Source organism: Antrostomus carolinensis, unplaced genomic scaffold (genome assembly GCF_000700745.2).
Source record: "Antrostomus carolinensis isolate BGI_N321 unplaced genomic scaffold, ASM70074v2 scaffold12575, whole genome shotgun sequence".
Lineage (NCBI taxonomy): Eukaryota > Metazoa > Chordata > Aves > Caprimulgiformes > Caprimulgidae > Antrostomus > Antrostomus carolinensis.
Window position 1 is genome coordinate 1 of NW_010318476.1, and position 22,617 is coordinate 22,617.

General features: G+C 42.9%; 1 protein-coding gene across 1 annotated transcript in view; it reads right to left on the bottom strand.

Annotated features, from left to right (window-relative positions):
* Positions 1-1,621: 1,621 nt before the first annotated feature.
* The window catches only part of MAP2 (microtubule associated protein 2), a gene marked incomplete at its 5' end in the record, with an annotated part of 50,742 nt that continues 29,746 nt past the window's right edge, over positions 1,622-22,617 (bottom strand). The window contains 5 exons of the mRNA XM_029085178.1: positions 1,622-4,614; positions 5,308-5,420; positions 5,945-6,026; positions 7,555-7,647; positions 20,325-20,668. Coding sequence (XP_028941011.1) covers positions 4,399-4,614; positions 5,308-5,420; positions 5,945-6,026; positions 7,555-7,647; positions 20,325-20,668 — 848 coding nt within the window. The remainder of the gene's footprint in view (positions 4,615-5,307; positions 5,421-5,944; positions 6,027-7,554; positions 7,648-20,324; positions 20,669-22,617) is intronic.

A 22,617-nucleotide genomic window follows, 5' to 3' on the forward strand; every position in this document is an offset into this window, starting at 1 on the left:
CGCTGGCCATCAGGCCCGTCACGGGCAGCAACTCCGTTCAACCAGGCGGGAGAAAGCGGTGGAGCCACTACACAAACCTATGACAAGTCCCCGCCGGTGCTGGGCCCGGCTCTGTGACACAGGGATGGCTCTGGCCGTTGGCGACGCCTTCCCGCGCCTCTGCGCTGAAAGCTGCTGAAGGAAACACCGTGACAAGTGAGGGAGGGAAGGTGGCTCGGTGGTGGGCCTCTTCTGCTTGGGGGGCTCAACAATGCTAAACCTCCAGGCTGGGACCCCAGGATGAAGGGCAGAATGATGTATTGACACAAAGCAAGGAAATGCCAGCCCGGCAGAAGAGGATGCTAGCTGTAAAAACCAATTCCTTCGGCAGGAAGTAACAGGGATTAGCTGAGAAGTGTGGCTTGATCCGCGCTGACTTCTGGCAAGACTGGCTATGCAATACCAGCAGGTGAATGACGCTGCTTTTCTAGGCAGGGCAGCGATGCACAGCGGTTTAATGCGGGAGGAGCTGCATCACAAACAGCAGAAACCAACACAAGCAACTAGATGACAAGCGATTTTATTTTGCAAAACAATCACTATACAGCAACAAATACAATTGCAAATCGGATTGAAAAACATGAACTACCTACCACCAGCCATTCAAGAAATGCCTCTTTTATGGTAACAGGCTCTAGAATTATCAGAAAAAACACAGGTTTGTAACAGCAGACTGTATTCCTTGACATCCCAGCATACAGCATGTTTATTTGTGGGCTTTTTCTCTTTGCTAAAGTTGAAGTGGCTTTTATACACTTGACTTTTCCACGTATGAAACTAATTTACCTTCCTGCAGTGGGAATTGCTGAAGTTGCAGAGGGAGTTGCTTTAGCAATCTGACTAGTGAGTGAACTCGACACACACCTAGGCTAGAAATCTACCTGCGTTGATTTTCATAGCAAATGTGATCTACTCTTCAAGGCATTTGCCTTTGAAGGGACATTTGTACTTGGGTTTCAAATAGTATTTGGTCCAGCATGGAAAAAACTTCTGCTCGCATGGGGCAGTCCACGCAGGCTGCCTTTCGACTCCCTTTGGGTCGTGTATATAGGCAAACTTAGACTTGTGAGCAGTCACAATGAGGTTACTACTGTATCTTAGCAGAGCATTGAATGGATAATACCATTTAATGCTGTACAGTTAAAATATATGTAGCCCTTGTGGGCATACACTTTCCCCCATCGGTATTAGTTTTTCCTTTACTGTTGCTGGACAGAGGTTTGCTCAACTTTGATTTCTTTCCGCTTGTGGTTACATAGAAACAGAACTCTACAACGTGATGGATTATTAATTTGGGGCTCTCCCCTAGCTATCCAAACAAGGTTTAACCATTCCTTTTGTCTGGATTATCTCTGCTTTGTTACAGACTTGGGTCTCAGGCACCCAACAGACCTGCTGGCTTAACATGCCTGCAGAAAAGAAACACAACAGATGCAGTTTCCAGGAAGCTGGCTCTATCTTCTTTAGTGGGCATTACATATTTACAAAACTGTTGTTTTTAAAACCAACAGTCTTCTTGAGAAGTTAAGATTAATATGAGCTTTTTCAGTAAACATCTAGAGTCATGTAACATAACTTTTTTTTTTTTTAACAGCACAAAACTCTTGATTTCTTTTCATCTAACTCCACATCGTCCTAGGATTCTTTCTATGGAAGGATGATTACAATTACAAAGGTCTTTGCTTGAATCAAGACAAGAAAGCTCATTTTAATGCATGAAATAAATGACTTGGTGTGTTACACCATTCTAACTTTGGACTCAGAGGTGAACTAACTAAGCTTCATTTCCTAGAGTATGTCAATTTTAAAAGCAGAATTAAAAAACCCTTGAGTCACAGGTTGACTTTCTTCTCACTAGCTGGCGTTCAGCTTCAGAGAAGCTGAGGTTCAAAAAAAAAACACTCTCTCCCACATTGGCAAAAGGCATGAAAAAAACCCACTGCAAGGCTAATTTGTAAGAGCAACGTGATATAAATACTGTTTTGTTGGTTTTTCTTTGTCTGTTGTTTTTCTGCAGAAATGAGAAGAGGCTTTTAATGCACCTCACTTGACACTGTTGCCATGTGAATTCTTAGGATTCCTCTAAGCAAAAGTATAATAAATAAAAGGCAGAAATCAGAATCCTCCAGATGCACTTAGCATGGTTCTAAACTCACTGTCTTTGTATAAAACAACCGACTTACAAACAGTATTAGGTACTTTATAGTGTGAAAAAGCTTTTTGCAGAGCTGAAATGTCATGTGTGGGGCTGCTAGGAGTTCATCTTCAGCAAAATTTCTAGAGATGTAACCATTTTGTTTTCTCTTTGTACTGCTGTGGCAGCTTAGCCAAAATCCCCCTTTGGTCCACTGAATATTTACTGTCTAGTAACTGTGCAATTACTACCTGAATTTAATGATGGGGAATTCTGTGCTATTAATTATTAGAATCCTTCTCCACAGACATAAAAATCTTCTCTATGAGTCTTTTCAGATCAAACCCCAACACACACATGCACACATACAAATCCAGAAGGAAAAAGAACAGATCAAAAGGTTCCAATGCACAAATGTTAACCTAATACATGTATCAAGTATAGCTCAACTGACAGTGCAAAGTTTAGTTAAAGAGACTTCAAAAGGAAAAGGTCCAAGAATCTGCAAGAATGTAAACTGGTCATTTCATAATGTCTACTGTACATACAGTATCATCATCGTCTGCTGATGAGTAACACTACCATATTACCTTCAGTGTTCTCTTAGTGTCCGTAAGATCGTGTCGGAGTTCCCACAGGTAACTCCGTTAGATCGGTTGTTGATGTATCTCTGCCCTTTTGTCTTTTTTGCACACTTTTTCTTATGCTTTTTATAGTCAATATAATCCCACTTTGCTCAGATTTTAAGATGCCTTATTTAACTGATGAATTGCTATGGCAACCCAGTCTAGGGAGCTCATTTTATTTATTCACGTACTATAATTTACTATGTTTAATCTGAGTGCCTGAGTGTATACATACAACACCACTGAAAGAGTGGAAACAACGCCTTAATACTTTTTTCTGTGTTTCAACTTTAGCAAAAGAAAAAATAAATAAATCTAACATTCAGTGTTACTATGGGAGTTAAAAAAAATAAAAAAAAAGAAAGAAAAAAAAAAGCCATAACCAAACCATTGTGGATTTTTTAAAAATCCAGAATCCAAACTCAGCCATCTTTGGAGACCCTTTTACAAACATCTGGACCCCACAAAAATCATACCTTTGTGAAGAAAGGGAGGGAAGGGAAGAGGGAAGGAATCCTTTTTCTAGCATCACAGAAGAGACTTGCATCTGGCACTAAAACAGGGTCACGGCTTTTAGTTGTTACAGAAAGCAACTTCATGCTAAAATTTTCATCTTTTTTAAATGTATTCTTATTAATAGGGAAAAAAAACCCTGCTAACATCTACTTTTACATACCTAAAATTGCAACACCAAAGGGTGCAAGAGACACAGATACTGTGAATAAAGAAGTAGAATATTCAAGTATATGAGGAGGGCGTATCACAAATGGCCACAGAGAAATATATATATATCTATAATACTGTATCAAACAGATGGAAAGGATGTGAAACTGGTGGTGCATACACAAATCTAGCCGCTTAACCAACTTTCTAATCAGACGCAAGTCCACTGGGGTGGAAGTGCTTGCTTTCAACGGCCTTTTTACGTCACTTCCCCAAGCATGGTTCAAATGTTTTCAACTACTATTTTTAGTTATTAGTTAAATAATTTATTGGCTTTTCAGCTATACACTGACATAATAACCAGGTCCAAAAAAATGTTAATAACTTAATTCAACTTTTGTTCTACTCATTTATACAAAATAACTCATTTTTTTAATTAAACTTGAATTTCTCTATATGCCCTTTCTTCTGGTAAGCAGACTGTTAATTTAACCTGTAATAACTTACAATGGGCAACTTTTCTTTTTTTATTTCCCCATCTATCAACAGAACAGTGAAATGAGCAACTTGGGATATTAACAAGGCTCTTCAGAAAGAGGTGGATGGCCTTCAGGCACATGAAAGGTAAAAATGCATTTTATCATAGTACGGTACTCCATGCAAGACAGAGCAGAGCAACAATAACTGTCCAATGTAACATACTGCAGTTGTATACCCATATAAAGCCAGTGTCTTCCTGTTATAAATGGAAATCAGGCCAATTTCTGCACCTATTTATTTTTTTGTTGTTTTTTTAACTGTATGGTAACTACAAGTCTTGGGATGTGACTTTGTTTTAGACATGGTAAAGAATGAATGTTAACACCTGCTCTGAGCCCATTCCTGACGAGCTCATGCCTAAATATTATTACTTCATACAACGCAAAATGAGCAAATTCATAAGCCCTGCTTAGCGAGGGCTGCCGTGACATCTTCAGCGAGGGTAGCAAGCTGGGGCGATTCAAGCAGGTTGATGCTTCCAGAGGACGAGACGTTGCTGAGTCTGCGTGGCGAAGCCACGCTGGACCTGCCTGGTGACTGCGTGATGATCTCGGCCCCATGATCAACACGGGCTTTAGCATGCTCTCTGAAGTTTAGCTTCTGGCTGTCAATCTGCCCCAGGAAAGCAAAGAATTTAACATATATATTCACCAAATTGTCTCATTATAGATTATTATTATTTGGGTCCCATTTTGTTTATTTTTAAGGACTCTTACAAGGACTGAAGCTTCTTCACTCCTCAGAATAATTGAAAGTGAAGATTTTTTTCACCTTGTTTAATATACATTGGCTTACTATGTTACATTCTCTTAACCATTTCTGTCTCTTGATGGGTGCCACGATGAGCAGTAGTACCACTGTTCCTACCTGTATGAATTTAATAGACATTTTATGGGTGTTGTGATTTGTTTCTGAAATCTGTTTTTTCAAATGTTTGTGGAGTCATCTTACTTTCAAAATATCTTCCGCCTGTTTCACAAAGCAGCCCCGATCCCCCGGGGTACCCATACTACAAACTTAGGAGATCATACCTATGCTTCCCATACCTATAAAACCAAGGTTTATCTTTAGAGGGAAAGCCAGTGTACAAACTACAGGACATTTCATTTTAAGATTCACTCTCAGCTTAGATGTGGATGTGAGATTGGTCATTCCAAATTCACAGGGGAGCAAATGAGTGTGCTCGAAGGAGAACAAACAGATGTTTCCTGCTCAGTGCAGAGCCATGGCTGAATTCACAGCTCTAACCATTTCAGTGGGCCAGGGGCACAGTGGTAGCCTTTTCTCTGACAGCTGTCCCCTTACCTTGACGTTACCACCGCCAGGTACGTGGTGGGCATTTTCCAATGAACCAACTTTAGCCTGAGCTTTTTCTTTGAAATCCAGTTTCACACTCTCAATTTTCACACGCCCACCTCCTACACAGAAAAAGGAAACACAGGTTAAGAGGCTAGAATGGCTCAGGAGAAAGTCTGACCTGCTGCACATGGGTGCACTCATGTTACTTCCCTTTTAGCTGAGATCTAATGGTTTTAGAGAAGCATAGAATACCATGCTGCACATTCAGTAAAATATAAAACCTTCAGCACATATTCAAACTATAAGCATGTGCTGCAGCCCTACTGATTTTCATGGCATTTAAGCACGTTAAAAGTATTTTGCTGACTTCAGTCTGCATTCCAGTATCTTATCAAACTGATATTACGCCACAGCAGCATCCTTCTGCATTATTTTTTTATCGACTGTCTAAACTAGGTGGTCCCATACCTTTATGTCTTTATATATTTAGTTTACATAGAGTTAAGAATATCACTTTTATTACCAAAGTGTGTTTACTTTCTCTTGGACTATCAAAGAGAAAGCGGTATCATCCACAATTTCTCCTCTGCATAACAAGATTAGGTCTTTGCTTTGTCCCACATCCCAGAAATTTCTACCATACCTGGCTTGTGGTGGATATTCTTGAGCGAGCCACACTTGGAAGTCACATGACTCAAATCAATCTTCTTGGTTACGATTTGTACCTGTCAAAAGCACATACACACAAATTAGAGGAATGAAAAGAATAAAATAAATAAAAAGCCAAGCCCTGCAGAGGAAGAGCCCAAGCCTCTACAAATCACTGGAAAAGGAGAGATGGTTAGTAGAAAACAGACCATGCCACAAAGGAGGAAACACCCGGATTAATGCAGCAAGCTTTCTTCCCACCTAGGGAAATGACAGGGCTGTGTTAAGCTTTACTATTAGTAAAATAAAGAGGAGGACGAAGCAGGTTGTGTGTTCTTTCTAAAATGTTTCTGAGCCTCTCTCAGAGCAGATGCTCCAAAGCCCTGCATGCAGCAAGGACCCATCCCATTTGCTTCAGCTCTTGAATATGCATCCTGGCAACTAGGAATATTTCGGTGACTGACTTATTTTCTCTACCATCTGTTTCATATTTTTCTGCATCTAAACACGGTATGCATTTCAGCTCAATCCACTATGGAGAGTCTAATGAATCGTGACTTCTGCAGCTGTACCTGAGCTGGATGGTGTTCAGCCAGCCGGCTGGGTGGTGCTCACCGGATGGCAGTGGCATTGCTCTGCTCAGCCGGGCAGCAGGACAGGCAGCAGCACAGGCAGCCTCCCTCCTCCTGCTGCTCTGTGCCCTGCTGACCCCACACTGCCATGACTGCACTGAGCCCAGCTTGGGAACAGCCACAGAGCCACACTCCTGCCTTGCTGCGCTCCCAGACACGGCCCACGATCACGCTGACTGTGTTAGCAGGTCTTAAGAAGTTGCAGCCCCTCCTGGCCAAAAAAGAGCTCCAGGATGACTGCGATGCCACTGGTTTGCTGACATCACCAGCAATGACTTATGCCAGCACCGGTGGCTGTACTGCATCTGTTTGGATAAGATGTGCCCACACGATCAGCGCTTCCCTCTGAGGGGAGATCATTTCCATCAGAGAGGTCAGAGCTGCCTTATGCTATTCCAGTGTGACTGCTAGAACTAACGTCTGTCTGTCTGGTCAAACTCTGAGCAACCTCAGTTTTTATACTGGAATAATGCTGTGGCATTAGCACTAGCACTCAGCATGCTGGCTGATCACACTCCCTCTCTGACTTTTTGTTTTTGTCCTTATGTTGTATTTTTCTTCTCCTTCCTCTCAGGCTAGCTGAGGAAGGACTGAAGCACTGGAAGATGCCCAGCTGTGAGGCTGGAGTCTCACTGTGACCTGGAGTCTCTTTCTGGAAAGTACTTTCTTGAGCTACTCCCATGAAAGGTGCTGAACCACTTTTACTCTCAGCACCCTTGTGTGTTTAGAGATAACCCTTCTTTTCTCATTTCCTTTTCCTGTCCAAGTTCTGGAAATGTGTTGTGCTCTGCTGAGAAAGATCAGGAGGCCACCACTGCATACACAGGGCTCACAAGATCACCAGACCAGACTCAGGTGAAACAGTAGCAAGAAGAAAAGTAGTGGTCAGAGGAAGGGAGACAGAGGGGGCTGGCTGTGCAGGGTGGGTCAGCACAGTGGAGATGCCTGTTCACAGGGTGTCTGTACTACTTACATTTCCTCCCCCTGCAGAATGTTTGATGTTATCTCTGGAACCACACCGGGACTGAATATCGCTAAAATCAATCTTCTTGTTTAAAATCCTAACCTAAAAGGAATTGGAGGTAACTTACTATACACCACACACACACTCCATCGGGGTGCAGGACAAGGGAGCCGGGGTCATTGTGACTCCTTCTTCTGACACTTGTACTGAAATGTGAGAAAGTCAACCATGCCAATCTCTTATGCTTAGTATGTTAACACAGCATATGTACATGTCCTGAGCTGCTCTTTTTCCACCTCATGAAGTGGTAGTGAAATAGAAAAGGGAAAGTTTTTATACTGGGAGCTATGAGAGGTGGCTTTTCTCTGAAAACTCCTTGCTTGCCTGGACTGGACATAGTCCTTGGACAGCCCATCCTAGGCTTTCTTGAGTGATGACCAGTGTTTCTGCTGAACTGGTCACAAGGAGAAGACAGAATCCTTCCCTCCCACAGCTCAGCACTCCAGCCTTTGATGCAGAAATCCCAGATTGAGCCAGCTCAGGCACGGATATTTCAGTCTTGAGGTATTTCACCCTCGTTCTGCCATACAGCCATAACAGCAGCTACATCCACACAACAGACCTCAGAGTGTCCTGTGAAAAGGGACTGACAAAATTAATTAAACTGAAGTCAGAGCTCTCCACTGCTCTCTCTCTTGACTGTCATCTACTATTGAGTCACCATCCCTGGAGGTGTTTAAAAGATGGGTAGATGGGGTGCTCAGAGATACGGTTTAGTAGTGGACAGGTACGGTTGGACTCGATGATCTCAGAGGTCTTTTCCAACCAGGAGATTCTGTGATTCTACTAAAGAGCAATGCAGAAAACAACAGCATCTGAAACCTCGCTGCTTCTTTATATCTGGTGCTGGCCTTAAAGTTGGTCACAACAACTTTCTGGAGCTAGCAGCACGGTGCTTCTCCCCTGTGCTCACTGTTTCCAGCAGAACGAGTACCTGACTTTCCCTTGGTGGTGCCAGCCTCCCTTACTGATGCTAGGGGCCCACATTTTTTCTGTCACCTTAGACACAGACACACTGCAGGCACATGGCAGTGCCTGGAGATGAGCTCTGCGAAGGGCAGGCCAAGCTGTCCCGTGCTTGACCCCCATCTTGATCTCCATGTCAGAGCAATTCCTCCACCTGGCAGAGTTCAGGTACCACCAGTGATTGTCCTCCCAGTGAATGATGTGCTACTGGATGGCAGTTACCAGTAGTCAGGGACAAGTGGGTGCAGGGCACACACCTGAGTGACACCACTTCCAGACTTCTTTCTGAGCAAGGGCAAGGGATTGTGCTTACCAGTATTAGGCTTCTCAGATGTGTGAGAAGGCATTTCTGGCCAAGGCTGCGCCTACCTTCTTTGCACCAGGAGCTTCTACTTGAAGAGTGCTACCTGTGCAGCATGTTCTTTCTCTGGGTTAAATATGAAGTATTTATTCAAATATTATTTTGTATTTTATTTAGCTCTACAATATTAATATACAATATGAATTTACATCCTTTTCTATACAGAAAGCCACAGAATTTGGGGCATTATCTATTCTAAATGGCACTTCTAGAGCCTTTGCTGACATATTACTTAGCACAGTCCTGTTGGCTGCTGTTATAGGTAAACCTACAGTGACTAACCGATATTGAGGTAAGAGAGAGGGTCAGATACACTGGAATGCCTGATTGTGGTTTCTTAACACTCCAGGAACACAAAGCAGCTGCAAACCAGCTAACCCTGTGCAGTTTCTGCTTCCTGGCTTCAGGTCCCCAAACTGCCCCAGGCTCCCTGATCAATCTGAGACAAATCAGTCCCTCTGCTCTCACTTCTCCAAACTGGGAAAAGACTTTCTGTCACCTTACAGGGATATCAGATTTTGCATCTCTCGGCTCCTGCAGTGGGGATAATGTCACACTTCAGATAATGAGTCAAATCCTCTGGCACTGAGCACCTGGAGTGCACTCTTGACTTAAACCCAGTAAACTTCAAGAAGAAATTTTCATAGGCCACACTTTGCAGCTAATGTGAATAGTTTCTTCACAGCAAGCTCTGTCATGGGTGTCTCTCATTACATATAACGTAACCACTACATCAGTCAAACCATTAGGATTTTAAGTGTTCTCTCACTGTAACAGGTAAAGACCTGAGGTGATGGCATGCTCAGTGTAAGAATGATGACAGCACCAGAAAGCTCCACAACTGGTAGGTCACCTTCAGAAGAGCATCTTCAGTAGGCAAACTGACTTCTGTCTTTCTCTCTCCTATCTGCTTAATCCATTCAAGTAAACCAGTGTACACTGAAACATGAAAGCAAACGCCCTTGGAGTTTTATGCTTGTGCTTTCTCTCAGTATATGATTTGTTTAAAAATGTACCCCAGTACTATACAGGACATGTGTCACATCAGTTACAGAAACACACGTCAGATGTGCAGTCAGATCTGGCTCCCAGAGAGCTTCAGGCCAGACACCACTGGGCAAACAGAAAGCCTTCCTAGCATTTTCTGAGCACATCTCTCAGCAACAGATCAGCAGCACCTCTTAGCAATGGCCACAGGGATGCATTTGCTCTGAAAATGCTGACTTAGGGGTCATGACAAGACCTCAGCACTGTGGACTGGGGCCCTGTAGCTTAAAAATGGAGCCAAAGGAAGGTGATAAGTTGAGAGGGTGTCTTTGATCAAGTGCCTAAAGGTTGATTTGCACCCAGAAGTCTGACAGTTTATGAGTCTCATGGCCCATGGTCCTGGCTAGCAGATATGTAAAGCACTAATCATCTCAATTATTCTGTCTGTCTCATTGGGTGAAATGTGCCCCTGTGTAGAGGGGCCAGCAGGAGACCTATGTATCATTTATGTCCTGTGTTGAGGGCTGAAGTGAGCAGAGTGATGTGTTCTGCTGGTCATCTGGCACAGGGAGGAATCACACTGATCCAAGTTTTCCCTGATGATCTGTGTCTTCCATTCCTCGAATATATCAATACGTCTAAATATGTCTAAATCATGACTGCCCTCTATAATTGTTTCACAAACTAATGGAGCCTTGTTTCCTATAGATTAAGGCTTTAAACTGCTTAATCCCTCCATCCTATACTCTTCAGCAAGCCCTATCCCCTCTTGCCTGCAACATCTCCCAAGCTTTCTCCCAGGTCTGCTAGACTGCTGGCAAGCTGTTTGTTGTCTCTGATTGTGGAGAAGGGGCTGACTTATCACTGCCTTTCCCCCAATGACACTGCTTTGCTGAGTCTCTGTTTCATACCCAGTCAATATCTATCACCCAATTTGGGGGGAACACCTGTGTTTCTAACCACTGCTCCCTTGCCAGCACTGGTTGAAATGGGCCACCAAGTTACAAATGAGTTGAGGAAGGTTGAGACTGTAAGCCAGGCAGCATGAGTACACTAGTTTTGTTTCCTTTGAGAAATCAGACTGTAAATATCAGAGTGAGAGTACCAGAGAGGGACAAGGAACTATTTAGGTTAAAGAGAAACTCTGGCTTGCAAACAAAGAATATAAACTGACTGTGAATTATTTGAAGCTGGAATCTAGAGGGAAATTTGTAACTATCAGAGCAGGGAGGCTCTGGAACTGTGTCCCAAGGGAACAGAGCTATGACAAGAAAATTATAAACTTTTATGATGGCACTTGATGAAAGGAATTAGATGATGCAGCTGCCTGTGATAGAGACAGCACGAACACCATGACTCACCAGGAAGGTCTCTGTGTTCCTGAATGTGTATGTACATCTTGTGTGCGGGTGGAGGTATGGTAGGGTTGTACACATATGCACTTCAGTTGTGCTGCACATTAAATAAAAGATCAAGCCTGCTCATGCTCCCATTCAGGAAAGGGAAGATTTTAGTCTGTGGCAGAAACAGGACTGCTTTCTATTCACACTCACTGAATATCCCAACAAGGTAATGTCCTGACAGGCTCCCTCATAACCCCTGTGCTGACCTGCCTGTCTGAAATGCGTGGTTCTGTTCTGATCAATGCTGGTTTGCCCAGGTATGCTGGGCAGGGCCTGTTAAGTGAATATTTTGATCAGGACAAAGCTGAGATTTTCAGCATTTGTCATATCCATGTGAAGTTAAATCATAGTGGAAAAATTGTTACAGACAATGCTGGGTTTATTCCATGAAACAATATCGCCCAAGGATAAAAATGGCTCTGTCTGAAGCCCTGGAAGTCTTACAGACCTTACCCCCACCCTGTCTTCTGGGGGCTCCTCAGCAGTCCTCCAGAAGAGAAGTCTAGGGCAGGCTGTGTGCCGACGTACACACCGTACAGCCTCACTGACTCACACTAAGTAGTCCCCAGCAGGAACTGGACACTGTGCTCCAATACCTCTGTGCTGTTTGAATGCTGTCTGTCAAAGCATCAAGAGCTGCAGGGCATTTCTGGGTAGTCTCCTAGGAAACCAAGTGTTGAAGGTATTTTTCTCAGAGTTCATTTGCATGAGGCATATATCGATCTGCACTCAGCAGGGGAAATTCTAACTCCCTACATAGAGTGGGAGGGCAACATAAACACGAAGGGTCTGTGGTCTGAGGGCAACACCTGCACTAGATGAGAGGGGATGTTTTGTGTTACACTGGCTAACAAGAGGAGATGTGAGAACCTGGCAATACCTGTGCGTCTCCCAGTTAGATAATTGCCTCCCTATGGCTGTTCACAGAAAGTTAATTTTGATTTCAAGGTCTCCACTTACAACAGCCTCCAGTCTGGGGACCTGGAGCAGATTCTCCTCTGTCAGTACTGCACCACTGTGTTCAAAATGAGCAAAAATTTGTACAAACAGTAAGTGGAAGGCAAAGAAATGCAAGGAAGAAATTCGTTCAGTTGTGCCTCACTGCTAAAGACATTAATGATTGAAAAGTGCTTACTAAAGAGAAAAATTATGTCCCATTGTTGCCCAGAATCATTCCGTTCAGCTGCTTTTCACAAGAGGGAAAGCCCCTAACTTACCAGCATCTGGGCAGAGAATCCACAAACAGCTTCCCTCCTGTGGCTTACCACCCTGCTACACACCAAAACAAAGATACTCAAGAACAAAAATTGTGATGCTGATAAAATTACAGGCTGTGAATACATTCTCCAAGAAGCTAATGATTTATGTTTTCCCTGCTTTGTAATTATGGCCTCTGAGAAGCTCTACCACAAACACTGTGCCTAAAGCATTTAAAAATACTCCAGCTTGGCTCCACTTGCTGTTTGAACATGCTGTGGTGCTGCGATATTGGGAAAAGCTCCCAGACTCCTAACAACTTATCAAAGAGGGCAGGTTCACAGCATCACAGTGATTTGACACAGCTACATCCCAGGAACTAGACATTATTTCAGCATTTGGTCTCCTGGTTAACACAGGGATTGAGTGAGACAAGAATTGGTCTTGTATGGGAAGCAAGGTTAAGATTAAAACCTGATTAGAATTAAAATGCAGTTCTGAGTGCTTCCAAATCTATATGCTGCCCAGGACAGATGATACTACAGTTTTCATGCTCCTGGCAGAGGCAAAAGGTAAAGGAAAGGGAGGGGGAAGGATATTTATTTGTCCTAGTATTGTGCTTTAACCCCAGCCAGCAACTAAGCACCACATAGCTGCTCGCTCACTCCCCTGCTCTATCCCAGCCAAAACCAGCACACCTAGCAAAGCCCTTGAAGATAAAGACTGTGCCTCAGACTTTCCACATCTACAAACAGAGCTTGCAATCATGTTCAGCCTTTGCACTCCTGCAATTACTGGATACACACACTAGTGAAGCTGCCAGCCTACAAGCTAACGAGATTCAAAATAAAAGGCTGTGCTGGACATAGCACAGGCAAAATAACATACCATCCTCATCTTGCTCTTGGCAAAGGGTGAACAAGATAGACAGGTTCATTTCTGACTTTTAAAAACGTACTGAGGCAGACACTGTGCATGTAATATTTCAGCCTGAACAGTTAAATCTGAAACAATTACAAACAGCTGAAAATAGGCACTTTCAATGGGAAGTATCAGTAAAACAGAAGAGATGTCTTGCAGTCAGCCACGTCTTTAATACTTGCATGGGCCAACAATGGAACTGATCTACAAGCTTCTTTCTACCTATTTGCAAATCACGGTATTCATCTAATTAACAAGGTGGCCACACTGAACTAGACATGTCTCTATCAATAAAGGGAGAAAGGCCTACAGAGAAACACTGAGAGGTTTTGCATAATTGTGCTGGGAAATATAAAGCAAAATGACCACTTTCCATGCCAAAGAGTTTACAGTCAAGAGACAACAGCTGAATTTAACACACAGCTCAAGGAAGTGCGTGATCCACATCAGATTAACTGTGACTTGTGTTTTGTAATCGTACTCCTCACTAAATCTGGGGAGCTGATCAAAAGAATAGTAAAACAAACTGAAGGAGATTCATGCACACCAAATAAAAAAAAGATCCCAGGAGCTCAATTAGTTCAGCTAAAACACAGGATCCTTGTTTTAGTACTCTCTTAAACAAAAAAACAACCAAACAGATGTTGCTAAACTACAGAGTCTGATACTTAAATTTTAGAGGCAACAGTCCCTACCCATGGAAAGAGTACTAGTAGCTTCAAATATCAAGTGTTGAGCATCAAGTATCACAGTTTTCAAGTCAGTTTTCCTTATCTTTAAGAAAGGATGAGTTTTGAGTCACTATGTCTGGATTTTATTTACTACAGCATAACGGAGAAAATTAGGTTGTACAGTTCAAGTTCAAAAAAATATATTGTGTTTATCTCTTCATACAAGCTGGCATTCCCACAGCTCAGCAGGTATGTCCCTTAGCATCTCTTTTTATTGTTCAAATCCAAATTTCCAAGATAAAAACCAAGGGTTTTATCTTTTCCTTTCCTGCCCTTTCCCATCTAGCAAAATAAACTCTTGTTCTCACCTTTCTGTGCAAGACAGAACACTATTATATGACTAACGACCTCTGGTCCAGATCCTTTTTCCAAAAGAACAACCTTCGCCATTTTATTGCCCAAATCTAGACTAGTTAGAGCTCAGCTGAAAATGCCTCCTCTGCTGAAGTCACTGCTGGGATGACTCAGACTTTCACAGGCACTTATGTCCTGGTAATTTCAATCTACTCTAGAAAAAAATAGAGCTACTGCCCTTGCTATTAACAAGACACCAACAGTGTATGGTACATCACGATGGGTTTTGTCTCCTCGATCATTAGGCAGCTAAGAGTTATAACTGGTCACCTAAGCTGCCACCGTAGTCGGTGGAAAGATACTGAATCCTTAAGAAAGTGATACCTTCAACTCCAGCTAGACAGATCAAACACACCGCATCCAACTGGCAGCAACCAGCGCCCTGCTGCTGACTGCCTTCAAAAGAGGGAGGAGCATTGGCTTATGCCTCCTGTAGCTGGTTTTGATGCATTCATTTTAAGATTAAATTAAAGGAAGTTTCTATATGCCTGTCCCAGGCATATAGAAAGTGAAAGTCAGATCTGGATAGAAAGTCCCAATTCCCTGCTCATTTCTACCAACCAAACACCCTTCCTCAAAGAAACTTTCTGAAACTTGCTAGAGCCTGGCAATGATTGCTTCATTTTTCTAAAACATGAGTCATGAAGATCTTGCTTTTTATCCAGAATAATTCAAAGTTTAACTGCACAGACTGTACTTGGGTAAGCCTTCCATTAAATGAGTGCAGTCTGAACACAGGAGCTGCAAGATGTTATTTCTGTACAATCTGTGATGATCAGCCAAAATCCTAAATTTAAAAAACAAAAATTACAGGTTTGAGATGTGTCAGAGTTTTTAAGGTGTGCCGGAAACTCCTCATTTCTCTTTGCATTTGTAGATCTGCAATTAACAAGGGATGAATTAGTTTCTGATTTTCAGTCCAGAACAAATACCTTCAAATGTCTTGCAAATCCACAAAACCAGGAATGTATAAAAACAAAAGCAGACTGACAGAGATTAATTTATCTTACAGTTGTGAACTGTTGAATTGGTAAATGCACAAACTTATTCCAATGAACGCAGTGAACTGTGGAAGTAATTGCCTTCTAGTCTCTCATTAGCTAAGTACTTAACAACAGCCATGTTACAACATCAGTCCACCCTATACAGCTGGCTCCTGTGGCTCTGGTTTAGGAAAGCACTAAAGGTTGAACTTTATAGCTCATTTATGTTCACCACTGTCCTGAGCAGGGACGTTCTCAAAGTGTTTTTAGCTCACTTATGTCACAGATCACAATGGCTTGGAGAAAAAGTGCATCATGTGCCAGTAGTAGATGGGAGGCAAAATGGGACCCAGCAACAGCTCAGATTGCACTTTTTGTTAAGCCCATATTCTCCAGGACCTTTTAGGACACTCTTCATCAACCAGTGCAACAACAGCATGTAATCTAGATCTTCAGATTAATTTTTGGGCTGTCATCAGTGTTCATAATGTGGTGCAAAGACATGTGAAACAGGAAGAAGAGGAGTTACGAGATGCTGTCTCAAGGGGAACTTGCTGAATACCCTTTTGACCTGCAGTTCTCCCAGGAGGTGCTCAGCTCTGGTGAGCAGGCTGTAACTGAGGCAGGAACACTTCAGGAGGCTACTGTTCTCTGCAGACTGGGGGGGTGTGCTGTGGGGGAATCTCTCCTGCCATCCAAACTGATTTGGAAGCTAACAAAAAATTGTGCAAAGAAGACAAGAGATATCCATCCAAGCCTCCTCCTCTGCCCAGTTCTGAGATGTCTTACCCTTCCCTCTTTTATCATTTAATGCAGATGCTTATACTCCTTGCCAGAATATCTGTGGTTTCTGGACAGGTTTTACTGAATAGTTCTATCATCAGTTTATTCAGGCTTTCTGACCCATGACTAAATGCACTTTGTTTTCTACAGCTTAGGGAAGATGGCAAAGGTCTCTCTTAATCTTCCTAAAAACCTTCAATGAACATTAAGGAACACTTAATTCTTCAACAAGGCTTAGGGATTTCATTTTTCTATGTGTCATCTTACTTCTGCCCAGGTGCCTGGCTGTTACTACAGTTAGTGATATTTTAAACCTTATGCATGGCGTTCTAGTCTGTACAGCTCCACTCACTTTGATGAAGCTACGCTGATTCACATCCACTGCAGTTCTTGCCCATGGCGGAGTTTTGATGTATTCATTTTAAGATTAAATTAAAAGAAATCTAGGTTGGCTTTATCCTCAGTTGTTGGCCTATGATGCTTTATAAACACTCTGCCTGGTCAGTAATGAAAAGTTTAAATTGGTGCACTTTTGTAGTCTGATATGGTACAAACCACACCTATAGACAGAATTTCAAGAGGAAAAAAAAAAGCTGAACAGAAAAGAAAAACCCATTCTTGGCATCTGAAACAGCTTTCCAACCCCTTCCCCCAGTTCCCCCATGCTTCCCTGGGGCTGTCTGAGAAATAGCAGATGCAAATGGGTTACTTTTGAAAGCACAGCATTTCCTCCCCAGCTGATGCGGTGTGAAAATCCATCTGAAGCCCAGCAGACATACCCATGAGCAAGTCGCCTCTGAGCTTTGCCAAGAATGATACATTTCACCATACTCCATTATAAAGAGAAAACCAGACAACCACCTACTGGCTGCAGCACAGAGAAGCCCTCATTTATCCAGACTGCAGAATACCAATTAAGCACATCTCAAGCCATCTATTGCTAGTAGGAGCCTAATGCAGTGCAAAGTTAGCTCGCTGCTTCCCCTAGAAGCATGCGCCTTCCCTCCCCTTCAGGTGGAGCGATTTCTCTCCTTTTCTTTGTTTGTGTGGCTGGCAAGTCAGAGCTGAAGTAAAATCAGTCTGCTGTCTGATGAGCTTTTGATGAAAGTCAAGACTGAAGCACTGCATTTCTTGATTTATTCAGCATTCAGACATCCCCTGCTTCTTCATTTCTACACCTCAGCCTCTGGCAGTCCCAGAGTGCGGCTGCTTTCCCTAGGACAGCTGTAAGCTAAGAAAAGACTCTGTGCTAGGTTCAGATATGCCTCTGTTAAATGGATAGTCTGTCTCCAAATGACACTTTTGGGCTGCACATCTGTATTCCTTTACTAATCTGCATGTCATGTTTATATACTTACCTTGCCCAGCTATATGCTGGCTTTTTGTTTGCTTGTTTTTCCTGTGGTTGTTGCTATCAGCACTTCCACTTTAGGTTATAAAACTTGAGCTGCTTTCTGTTTGTTTCATGTATCATCACTAAAAGCAGATAGCGGGTAACAGCTCATTTCGGCCAGTGCAATATTCGCCACCAGACATTAAAGAAGTGAGCAGACGCGAGGAAACGAGATTAGCTTTCATGTGTTCTCCTCACAGACCCTATAAAATTCAACTGCAGAAACTGGAAAAGAATTAATCCTAAAACCTCTTGTCTAGACGGAGCAACTATGGCATAAAGGAGACATAAAGGAAAAACTCAGCAAGGTCTCACTTTGCCCAACCCACAGCTCAGTGGCCACAAACCACTGGGAATTAAAACACGCTTTAGCTTCAGTGACATTGTGTCCACCCAGCAGATTTCCCCTGTGATCCCTGAAAGAGTGAAATGCCAACTGCTGTGCCATTCTTCACTACCCAGCAAAGCCTCTGTGCAACTCTACAGAACTGCTAAGGAAATGGAGCTGTCTCGGCATGGTGTTTACAAAGAAATACAATTTGCTGTGGCCCCCTGGTCTTGTACAATTGTCACAGCCCACAGAGACTAATAGGGAGGAGGAGGACAGGCTAACATGGTGCTGGTTTCAAGCCCCATGTCCAGCAGCTGGGCTTGTTATGAGGAATGCTAATCCAGATGCACAGTCTGAACTTGTGTTCCAGGCCTCCTGGAGTCCCCGTGCACCCTGACCATCTGCTATGCAATATGTCAAATGGGAGCTGAGCTCCCATACAAAATAATTACACAGGCACTTGTCAAAATAAAGGCAGAAGAACCTCTGCTGGAGTATTATCTTCTTGACTTTATCTGAGTAACTGGCTATTGGCCAAATCCTGGAAAGCACTGAATGTGTTAATTTGCCGTGAGAACAGGATCAACATCTAAAAGATACCTTACTGTTTAATATATGGGCCTGGTTTTTATCCTCTGGAAAATCTGCAGCAGGCAGAGGGTTGCAGTGTTTTGATCCAATGTATTATTTTTTTCTGTTCTGTATGTTCCACTCTGTATTCCAAAACTCAGATATATAGAGAAGTATCTGATCTGGAAACACTGTGCAACCCAGCTTTCTGGAATGTCTTGTTTTCAGGACAGCTGAATGGGGGAGTATGTTATTCTCCCTGATGTCCTGTCCCTGGAGGTAGTTGAGAAGCAAACCTTTCATAAAGCACTCACTCTGCCACTGCTGTAACTCAGCAATCTCAGGGAAGGAAAAGGGAGCTGGGGGCACTGGGTGTTTTCATCATGGGGTTGTGTCCAGAATCAATATGAAATGCACAGGCGCTGTTTACAAAAAATAAATCAACATAATTGTTTACACCCACAAGACTAAGTTGTCCATATTTTTAACATAAATGTTAGTAAGCTATATTATTTTTCCTCATTCAGCCTCTTTGTTTCTAAATAAAATAGTATTTATTTCAGCTTATAAATGGTTTTATAACTCTTTAAACATTAATAAAATGGACCACTTCATCCTGTAATCTAGAACAACAGTTTCCAAATAGCAAGACAAACAAATTGCTTGGACGTAATTCTGGCTTTAATACCATCTGTGTTAACATTTCTGCATTGCCCAAAAGTAAGAGAAGACTCTTCCAGCTCTGGCCATAGCTCTGCTTGGTAGGGCATCAAGCAGAGACTCTTCAGAGGAAGGTATAAACACCATACCTCAGGAGGATTTATCATAAATCCTATCTGACCTTTCCTCTGTCTCCAAGAGCTTCTGCTTAGCATAAAAGCCTACCTGTTTACTGTCCTTTCCAAAGTTTGGTTAAGTTCTGTCTGTAGTAACAAAGGATTTTGTTACCCTACACACATGTTCAGTCTTTAGCTAAAAGCAATCCGCATGACAATGCACTTCACTGCATAACTCTGAAAAGTATGAAACTATTTTTTTCAGCTTTTAATTGCATCAACATGTCCCTGAATTCTTGTTCTTTCAGACAGTGAGAACAGAAAATCCTGATCTGCCTTACTGCATACACATTCACATTTTCTTATTTTATATACATTCTCCAGTTTACACAACTTAACCTCTGTTCCTGATTATTTAAACCCTGCAGCAAGAAAAACAGTTCAGTCTAATATCTGCCCCCTCCCATCATCTTTAACTTGGGGTGGATTTACCAGGTTGGAGGCTGCAACCCTCATTAACATCCCCCAACACAATGCACGTCATGTAAAATGACCCAGGAAGAGGTCATGGTGCTGTGCAATCCCTCTAACATCTATCTAGGTTGAATTTGAACTTGTTTGAATTTAAACAAACCTCTTTCATTTGCTGTACTGATGAAGACTAAGTAAGCAGCAACCGCTGAGACTCAGGCTGAAACCTATCTATAGCATGTAGTGCAAACTCTTGCTTGGAATTTTTCACCTGATCTCAGTGGGGCACTGTCGGTTTTCAGGTGACAAAAGACTTTTCTGAAGATTGTCCGGGCCCCTGCCATTTGACATCACTTAAACAACTAAGGTATATAGACAATAGAAGCAGCATTTGCAAGGCAACTGGAAATGGCTCCCATCCTGTACTTATCCCAAAGGTGCACACGTGAGACTAAATAACATACGGAGGAACATAAAGAGTGGGATGCTTACCTGCCCCCCTTTAGGCTGGTATTTGATGTTATCTGTTGATCCAATTTTGGACCTGACATTCTTGAGGTCAGGTAGAGGCTGATTAATAACTCGTAGCTGCTTTGGAGTGGCTGGAGATTTAGGAGGAGTGCGAATTATGGCAACTTTTTTCTCAGTAGGTACCAGTATGGCAGATTTGGGGGTCCCAGGAGTGTGTGGGGTTCTGGAGTAGCTGGGTGTCCCTGGAGTGCCTGGGGTACGGGAGGCATAGCTTGGTGGTGTCCCTGGAGTGATGGCAGTGGAGCCAGGAGTAGTGGGAGTAGAAGTTCCACTTTTTCCTGTTCTGCTACGAAGTGGCTCTGATCCTACGTGCAAGGGAAAAAAACCCCAAAACTAGCATTAGACCCACAGAAATACAGCTCTTCTTCCTTCTGTACCTCCCAAGACTTGTGTGCATCCTTGTGTGCCAAGCAAGATACAACTCTCAGATGACTGTGCTAGTGCTGGAACAGATAGATGTCTGTCTCTGTGTCTGACTTTGCAAATCAACCTGCCAGGAGTTACCTTGTCACGTATGGCTGAGCTGGTACATCACCCACGTGGTGACTGAGCTCTCTGCTCTGTAACACAGGTGTGCTTCCCACAACACCCGTGCTTCCCACAGAGCTCGCTAAACACGGCACAATAGCACATCGATTTCCATCTTGGGGAAAGGACCAGAAGCGCCCTTGGAATCTACCCTTTGGGACTTGATCTGACAACTTGACTAGCCAGTAGAATGTTGTCACCAATTTCAATGGATTTGGGTGTTAAACTAGAGACTGGGGAAAATTCTGACTGTAATCCTGAACCTCTGAGTGCCTGGCTGCTGCTGGTCACATACCACTGCTGGTAACCTGGTGTCTGCAGCTGAACCCTAGGTGAGTCATAGCTCTGTTGGGTGGGTGGGCAGATGTCCCTCACATTCAATTGCTGGTTTTCATTAGTGCAGTGAAAGAGAGCAATTACAGAAGGCAACCTTGATTAAAAGTCATGTTCTAGTTACATCTGCAGGCAAGTTAAAAGTAAATAAACACTGTAACACTTTGTAGTAGTTCCACTCAGCGTCTACAGCATTGCCAGTCCTTTTCACTGAGCACAAGAATCCGTTTAGTAGTGGCGTTGTGCTTTCTGCAGCCAGCTCTGCTGGCAACTCTCAAACACAAATGAACAGAAGTTGAGACATCTCCACACGCTGCTTGAAGGAAAGCTTTGCTAAGAACATTCGGGGAGAGAAAGATCAAACCAAGCCCCAAAGCCTGGAAACCCCGATGCTGAATGGGTGCCTAAGTTTTCACCTTTGAAACATTGAGGAATTATAAATGCAATGGGCCTCTCAAGAGCATCCAGTGGGACTAATCAAAATCTTATTTAAACTATGTTAATCATTCTGTTTATTTAATGGTGGTGGACCAAACCCAATGCACTGCTGCCCCTGGGGTACAGGAGAAATTCTTTGCTCTACATGACTCATTAGCTAGATTTAACATACTCTACTCTCACCTCCAGTTTCCGTGAATGGTTTCTTTCTTTCCAAACCAACTGTAAACCAGCACCTTCTCACTATACCAACTGAGACAGAAAGGGAATGATTTTTTTTTTTCCCCCCTCAGCTCCCTGCAGCTTTGGTATATTTATTTTTCATTCCTCAGCCCTTCACCACATTGGCAAATGCTTGACAGTCTCTCACTTCCAGTCAGCAGAATGAGCTGCTGTTCCAGCTGGGGGTCACTCTGCTTACAAAGGGTCTCTGTTTTACCCTTGGATCGTCACCCAAGAATTTCAAAGGACTTTTTTTTTTTGGTAGAATTTAATCATCTGCTTCCCTTAAGCTGTCTTAAAAGGGGCTGAGATCGTTTCTAAACAGAGAAACCAGAGGAATTCCTATTGGAAAGCAGGGATCCACATCCAGGTTCTGAGGCCTAGGCTGAATGCAAACCTATCTGAAAGTTCAGGGGGGTATTTGGTAAAATTCTCTTTGTCCTGTAATTTCTTTTGTGATTTGGTAACATTGGTCCTCATAAAACGACCTTGCTGGTTTACTATCCTAACTTCCCCCAGTGAGTCACTCCACTAGCTAACATCTCAATTCTCAGCAGAGTTTTTACCCTTGGATTAGAGCACAGGGAGATCATTACTGCAAAGCAGCAAATTAATGACTATAATATTAGGTTCACTTTTCCAAGATCCATCAGAATATTTTGTATTGCCTACTTCAGGTTAGTCTCATTGCTCTTGCTGCTGTTTGTCAATACTCTGTGTTAGCTATCTGACC